At 37.7% G+C, this 7,575-nt stretch overlaps 1 protein-coding gene across 2 annotated transcripts; it reads left to right on the top strand.

Annotated features, from left to right (window-relative positions):
* Positions 1-2,688: 2,688 nt before the first annotated feature.
* On the top strand, positions 2,689-7,346 carry LOC111446293 (ultraviolet-B receptor UVR8). 2 transcript variants are annotated; one of them, XM_023085039.1, is made up of 8 exons: positions 2,689-2,784; positions 2,819-3,424; positions 3,884-4,023; positions 4,886-5,080; positions 5,923-6,051; positions 6,158-6,313; positions 6,623-6,803; positions 6,889-7,346. In XM_023085039.1, exons 2-8 carry the CDS (start codon positions 2,850-2,852, stop codon positions 6,902-6,904), a joined length of 1,392 nt encoding a protein of 463 aa, XP_022940807.1. In that variant the 5' UTR covers positions 2,689-2,784; positions 2,819-2,849; the 3' UTR covers positions 6,905-7,346. The 2 variants fall into 2 exon arrangements, with proteins under 2 accessions (XP_022940807.1, XP_022940809.1); XM_023085041.1 differs by having other exon boundaries at positions 2,706-3,424.
* Positions 7,347-7,575: the final 229 nt, after the last annotated feature.

Genomic DNA, 7,575 nt, shown 5'->3' with positions numbered 1-7,575 from the left:
TTTTTTTTTTTTTTTTTTTCATCTCTGTCCTCTTCAATCCGTAACATAGAGTCTCATTTTCGATTTTCATATCTTTTGATTCGTAGTTCGGATCGATATGATTTCTTTGGCAAAGTTCTAGATCGTGTTACAGGCTACGTCCTGTATTTTTTTTTCATAATTTTTTGCTTGACTACCGGACGAGTTAAGAGCGTCGGAAGTTCGCTTACCGTTCTTGGACGATTCTCGGATCTCTGCCTTCGGGTTGAGATTTTGGCCAAACTTCTTCGCAAATCAGGTGTAGAGTTGTTCCCAGGTGAATAAATCAACATTTTAGGACTCAATTCACTCGGAAAAATCTTAGATCTGAAAATTTCGTTCAGAACCTTACCTCACGAATCGTTCTTGGATCTTGACGGAGCGTCGGCCTCGCTAGCCTATCGGTTCTTGTACAGGTCTCGTCTGAAGGTGGATTCCGACAGTGGTCCGATGAACTTCGCGGCGATTCTGTTTCCTCTCGGTTTTCTCTCTGACTTTTTCTTTCTTTTGCAAGAGGATTGATGGGTTTTCCTCCCCTGGCGGCTGGAGGGGCAAAATGACATTTTTGCCCCATTGTTGACTTCACCATTTTTTTTTTCGAGTTACATTTTATATGAAAATTTAAGGTTATTAATGTAATTTTGAGTAATACGTGGTTGACAGCCACAGGGTCTATAGTATATGAAAAAAATTGGATGTCTTATTCGTTTTATCTTGTGGTAACACTGTTAATACGACCCATTTTATAATTGTTACAAATAATTTAGTTAAAATGATTTATGTGGAAACATTGTATACAATGAATTTGTATGAGATGAACTACAAAATATTTAATATCTATTTATAAATCTATTAATTGAGAACATTAATATGATCTTATAAAAAAAATCCTACTAAAAATAATAATAATACGCTACTAACACTAAAATTATTTTTAAATTTTAAAAATTAAAATAACAATACATGGGGGTGTAGATTTGAACTAATTAAATTATTTTCAAGTAATTAACAATACTTTTTTTAATAAAAATAAATTAATACTTGTTTTACAACCAAAATAAGACAAGGAGATAGAAAAAAATGAGAATTATTTATATATATTTAAAATAATATCTTAATTTTAAAACAAGGCCCATTTCATTCGGCCCACTTATGGTACGGGCTTGGCCCAATTGGAGTTATTTTATAAAATAAATTGTTATTTTAGTTATAGGGGCTACTTTCGTCATTATGGTTAAATTAGATATAGTGAGTCTTATTTCACCACCACTTGAAGGCTTTCTTCGATTTCTGTTTGCTCCCACTCCCAACTCCTTCGCCTTCCGCCCCTTTCTCCTTAGGACTGTGAACATCCTTTAGCTTTTGAGCATCCTTCCGTCTCACACTTTCACCGATCTTCAAGATCGATCTGTTATCTCTGGTCGATGAACTAGATGATTCTACGTTACTTGTGAACGAATCAAAGTGTTCCCGTGGAGGTGCAATGTCTGCTTCAATTGATCGGACCAGTTTCGTGAGTCTACTCGACTTGGTGCCTTGTTTCTCTTTCTCTTCATCGTTCCATATTGCCGTGATGAAGGCCTGGTCGATTTCGGGGAAGTTGCTGTAGTCTATGTCGTCTATGGATTTCGTGGAACTCGATTTCGAAGATCGAGACATTGCTATTGAAAATAGGGCTTCGATGATGGAATGGTGAAGAGATGAGTGTAGGAGGAACAAGGATGAAGGTCGATTCTATTACTTTGTTTTCGATTATGAAATATGAATCGCTAATAAATAGATTAGACTCGGATCCTGTCTCTCTCGAAATTAATGAGAATCAATAGATAGACATGTTTAAGCAATAAAATTGATTCTTGAAACAAATTTCGACACAGAATGCTTGCAAATGATAACTCCTCAGTCTGATGTTAATTTTCGTCTTCATTACTCGTCTGTGCATGTTTTTCGGATCTATTAGTCATATCTATTGGCTTGGTAAGAGTATCATATAAATAGTTTTTTTTTTTTTCGTTCTTTAAACCTTTGACATGCTCAAAATTCTCTTAGTTAATTTATACATCGTCTTGCAGCCATCACATCAGTGTCCAATATCTTATCATTTTGTCTTGTTACGTGAAGATCATGTACGTTCCCTCTATTTGAATTTTGGCAACAAAAAGTTAGGCATCATCAGTGGAGGAGAAATTGATTAGAGCATTACACCAACGAAAAATTAGAGCAAATTGATTAGCACATTTGGCCAAGGAACCCAATGTTATGCTCATGTACGAACTTGATTGGCACCTATTGGCTAAGGTCGATTAGACTATCACTCAAGCTAAAAGAACCACGTGACGAAGTAAACAAGATGCGAGTTGACACGATCCTCAACCTACTCGAGGAGCTCGAGGCTGACCAAACTATCTTAGCTGTAAGACAACTCGAACTAGAAGAATCACGTGATAGACTAATTAAGAAGGCTGACCAAACGATTTAATGAATTTTATATTTTAATATTTAATACGTGTTTGAATTCATGTATAATATATTATTGGTCTATTTAAAAAAGATTTAAATTTAATAAACATAAAATTAAAAAAGTTAATGTGAAATTAGGGTTCATCTCACAATCGTTAAATTCAGTTGAAAGAGGTATAAAATATTTTAAAAATATATGTAAAAAGACACAAACGTGATTTTCAGTTAATTTATCATAAATTTGGAAGAAACGAAATGGGATTCCGGTGTAATAGGAGAAATACATTCTGATTCTGCCGCCCTACTCGGCTGAGAGTCGAATTGCGGCGAAAGTTAAACGGCACTGCCGACTGATCGATCGAGCTTTTGATATGTACTTTCTTCGCCCACATCGTTTTCTGGCGATCAATCTCACTCGTTGCCGACATTTCTCTTCTCCGATTGCTTCGCCTCCACCGCCGTCCAGTTCGACAAAAGTTCCCTTGCTCTACAAACACGACTCTCCCGAAGGAAAGCATCCAATCAATGCCGAAACCACGGCTACCCTTCAGGTCCTTTCGTGGGGCAGAGGTTCCTCCGGCCAGCTCGGGGGTGGTACTGAAGAAATCCGTCTATATCCTTCCCCTGTGGCTAATTTAATTGTTCCCGATCTCCATACAGTCGCTTTATCCCCGGGGCAGCTTCCGTCACGCTCCAGCGAGAATGGAGATTCTGGGGGTGAGGGTTCGTTCGAGATCGGTATTTCTTGTGGGTTGTTTCATTCTTCTTTGCTTGTTAATGGGAATTGCTGGATTTGGGGTAAGGGCGACGGCGGCCGTCTCGGTTTCGGCCATGAACACCCTGTCTTTATTCCCACTTTGAATCCTCGCTTAGAGGGTGTTCGTTGCATTGCTCTTGGGGGTCTGCATTCAGTTGCGCTCAACTCGCTTGGGCAGGTTTTAACTTGGTCAGTATTGCAACCTGATACGTATTTTCAATTTTTCTAACGCTTTTAAGTTGGCTATTCAACTTGCTGTTGAATCCCTTTGTTTCTTGTGTGTAAGGGTGACTCTGTTTCATGATTATTCTTAGCTCTTAATAAGATGATTTCGAAGTGTACAAGTTAACCTGAGAAATGCTTTATCATAATTTCAGGGGATGATTGGCAGTGATTTTGAAATGTTTGTTGTATTCAAAACCCCACTTTAAATCAATTTTTATGAAAAGAAAATCGCCTTTAAAAGTATAAAATTAATTACAAAGTTGATTTTGATCATTTTAAATCACTCTCAAACATGTTTTAACTCCAATGCATGCCTTCAGTTCATATACTATTTAGACATCATGCTCCTTTACTTTCTGTTTCATGATTCTGTTCTTAAACTGCCAAACTTGATCTTCGGTCATTAAAAAATGAAGCTACCAGGGGTTACGGTGGCTTTGGTGCGCTTGGACATTCTGTTTATCACAGTGAACTGTCCCCTAGATTGGTAGAAGGCTCATGGAGGAGTAGAATAACACACATTTCAACTAGCGGTGCCCATACTGCAGCTATCACAGAATCAGGTTGTTTATCCCTTCATTGTATTGATGCTACCTTAGACAGAAAAATGAATATTTGCTGGGGAAGTTAGGTTTAACAATGGCTAAAGGTTCCTTCATTGCGTGGGATTATATTTCTCTCATAAAAAAACCAGGAGAAGGGGAATCTTCCGAACCGATAGGTTTGGAGGGCATATTTAGTAATGTAAACATAATCAAGAACTAGGTATGTTATGCTCAAAGAATAAATAATTGTTGCAATCTGGTATAGCTCCTTACTGCTGATGTTACTTAGAGACACAAAATGATGAACCTCTGTTATTATTTATGTTCAAAGGAAAAGGTATAAGGCCAAGTTCGAGAGCTTTCTATTCTCTCCCGTAAAATATCCCGAAAATGATCAAAGATGCCTCACTCCCCTCTCACTAATGTATTTAACCATGTTTAAGCATAAGCCCCTCTCATATTCCTCTAACAAACTACTTAACTAAGTGGGACACGCCGAACAAAACCTGTCTCCCTTACTCACAGATCAAGCCTCACCAGCCTTCCTTCTTTTCCTACCATACACTTCCAAAACAATTGGTCTGTATCAAAACTAAGCTATGAGAAAATCTCTTCCTGATAAGTGTAATTTTATGAAGTGGCCTATGCTCAATTTTCGGATGCTCCAAATCCAAATAGTCTAGATGGTTCTCATGAACTACTAATATTGCTGTTCCTGTTGGTTGCGTACAATATTTTCTTATAAAAAGATAATAGTATTAATTAAATGATCTTTGATCTTTATTTTCACACTTGTATCATCTATTCTTTCCCAAAAATCGGTAACAATTTGCAGGTTTTCATATTAAAGTTATTTCTTCTTTTGTGTTCACCGATATAGGCGAACTATACACTTGGGGCCGAGATGAAGGTGATGGTAGATTGGGTCTTGGTCCAGGTCGAGGCCCAAATGAGGGAGGAGGACTGAGCATTCCTTCTAGAGTGAGAGCATTGTCTGCACCTGTGGCCGCTGTGTCTTGTGGTGGTTTCTTCACCATGGCTCTGGGAGTGGATGGGAAGCTTTGGAATTGGGGAGGTAAGAGTTTCAGTTTAATGCATGCCAACATAAGGGCATTAGGATAAAGTTTCTCTGGTAACAGATGGATACTGAATTGAGACTATGATACTCGTTTAGAAATTAAAATAACAGTCTAGAAATGATGATGCTTAATCATGATGTTTTTCCAAAATCAAAGTACCAGGAAATAAATTATTAGTGCTACTTCAATGTCTTTGTGGTCTTAAAAAGTTCAAAAAATTATAATATTGCTGTAGAATGCTTTCAAAATGTGCTTGTAAAATAAGAAGCCACTATGCTGTACAAACATTTTTAAGGCTGCAATTACAGAATGATGGAAAGGTCTTTCACAGGCCAAATGCCAGAAAAAGCATTGAAGATATGCAACTGAATGCGTTAAATTGATAGGTCTTTGTCTTTGGGTAATGACACCTTGCATGATCAATGAATGACTTTCTATACAAAAAAAAACACCTATAAAAAAAATGAATGACTATATTGTGGTGTCAGATTTTTACTGCAAAAGAACTTTTGCCTGGCCTGTTTGTGATAAAGTGTTCAATCGATCAGACCTGGGTTCTTTTCGTGGCAGTGACTTTGATGTTAGAACTTACATCTATGTGCAAGATTTTACGTGGAAAAACTGAGCCAGTTAGTTCCTTTTACTTCGTTATGTTCCACAGTTAGAATTTTTAAATTTTGTTGCATCTTCCATGCTGCTAGGCCTTAAGCCATGAGGTTGTAGGTTTAGCCATTATAAATAAAGATTTTGAGCTTAGTTATCCCCTAGGGAAAAAAAAATCAACTTTGCAAACCGATATTATTAACATCGCATACTTCGCTGTTGGTAACTTATGCAGCAAACACCAACTTTGAGCTTGGTAGAGGCAATAAGAATGGTGGTTGGGAACCAAAACCTATTCCTAGTCTTGAGGACACACCCATCATTCAAATAGCTTGTGGTGGATACCACTCACTTGGATTAACGGGTAACTTGACTGTAGAAGCAGCCACATCTCACTTACTGGTTTTGCTCTTCGAGTTTATTATATTCACATCTTGTGTTTATTAAGGTTTCTTGCTATTCTAACCCAGGTGATGGGAAAGTACTTTCCTGGGGTTATGGTGGGCATGGTCAGTTGGGGCATTCTTCAATACAAAATGAAAAAGTACCGAGAGTCATTGATGCTCTAGCTGATCAGCGAGTGATGTATATTGCCTGTGGTGGTTCCTCTTCAGCAGCTATAACAGGTAGCCCTTGGTTATCTACTTCTATTATACATATAGAATTTAATATCAAATTGTTTTGGTGCTTTCATACACGTTGACGTTGTTTTCTTCTGCCAGTTAGGCAGGAAGTTGAAGTCATTTTCACAGTTTAGTTAGTTTATTTATTTATTATGATGATTATATTACATATTTAGCATTTGGAATGACCATAAACTTCTTTGGGAAAATACTTGCTTTTGCAATACGCTCTTACTTCGACGTGCCGTTCTGATCATTTCATTAGACACGTCTTTGAAAGACACTGATAAAATCACTTCTGGATTGTGAAAGCTGAGGGCAAACTTTACATGTGGGGAAATTCTAAGGACTCTCAATTGGGTGTTCCTGGGCTGCCAGAGGCACAACCATGTCCTGTGGAGGTCAAATTTCTAATGGAAGATGATGGGTTGGGTCCCTACCATGTTTTATCAGTTGCAGTTGGTGCATCTCATGCAATGTGCTTGGTCTTAAGGTAAGACTTCCCCTAGGTGGTTCTGCTACCAAAACATTGGGCGTTCTAATAAAAGTTCTTCATCCTCCTTTTCTTTATCACGCAGGAAAAACAGGATCTAAAATTCGTGGTGGTCCCGAGAAAAATCTAATGTAGAAACATTTGGCTGATATTCTTAGAACTTACGAGCAGGGGACTTGGGATATGAACTGCAAGAACCGCTGCTGCTCAGCATCTTTCAAATTGAGCGGCCACTTTTGATAAAACAATCACCTCACCTGTGTTCCCATTCGACTAGATAATCTGTTTACACTCACAGAACATTCAAAAGCATCATAGAATGACCATCTTTAGTTTTAGTCTTTCATTATCTTTTGCTTTTTCAAGGAAAGATATATAAAGTAGCCATTTGTTACCTCACACACTTAGAATGTTCCTTTGATTTCTTCTCATGATAATTGAGCTTTATATCTTTGTTCAACACCAGAGTTATCCTCAATAAAAAGCATAAATCCTGAAGTACCGTCCCACCAACCCAAAAGTAGGAAGTACTTATTTCTCGTTGAATAATGTGCAATCTACATTATTGGCATTATTGAATGTTTGACACTTGAAGTTAAACATAATACATATTTATTCATGGGAGTGTTAATAGAACGTGTCAATGATGTTTTCTCATAACTCTACTGTTTCATTATTTGGTCAAGATTTCACTGATGAGTTTTGTAGGCTTTCCAACATGCACCATGGCTATCTGCAAACCAAGGGCACCACGGGGGGGGGGGGGGGGGGG

The sequence above is a fragment of the Cucurbita moschata genome, unplaced genomic scaffold, assembly GCF_002738365.1.
Source record: "Cucurbita moschata cultivar Rifu unplaced genomic scaffold, Cmos_1.0 Cmo_Scf00008, whole genome shotgun sequence".
Lineage (NCBI taxonomy): Eukaryota > Viridiplantae > Streptophyta > Magnoliopsida > Cucurbitales > Cucurbitaceae > Cucurbita > Cucurbita moschata.
This window is presented reverse-complemented; position numbering and strand designations above follow the sequence as displayed.

Excerpts from the sequence above, each read along its gene's own strand:
- LOC111446293 (XM_023085039.1), top strand. The coding sequence starts at position 2,850 with ATGTACTTTCTTCGCCCACATCGTTTTCTGGCGATCAATCTCACTCGT. Across the intron at positions 4,024-4,885 it reads TGCAGCTATCACAGAATCAG|GCGAACTATACACTTGGGGC; the intron begins GTTGTTTATCCC and ends TCACCGATATAG. Across the intron at positions 5,081-5,922 it reads GAAGCTTTGGAATTGGGGAG|CAAACACCAACTTTGAGCTT; the intron begins GTAAGAGTTTCA and ends TAACTTATGCAG.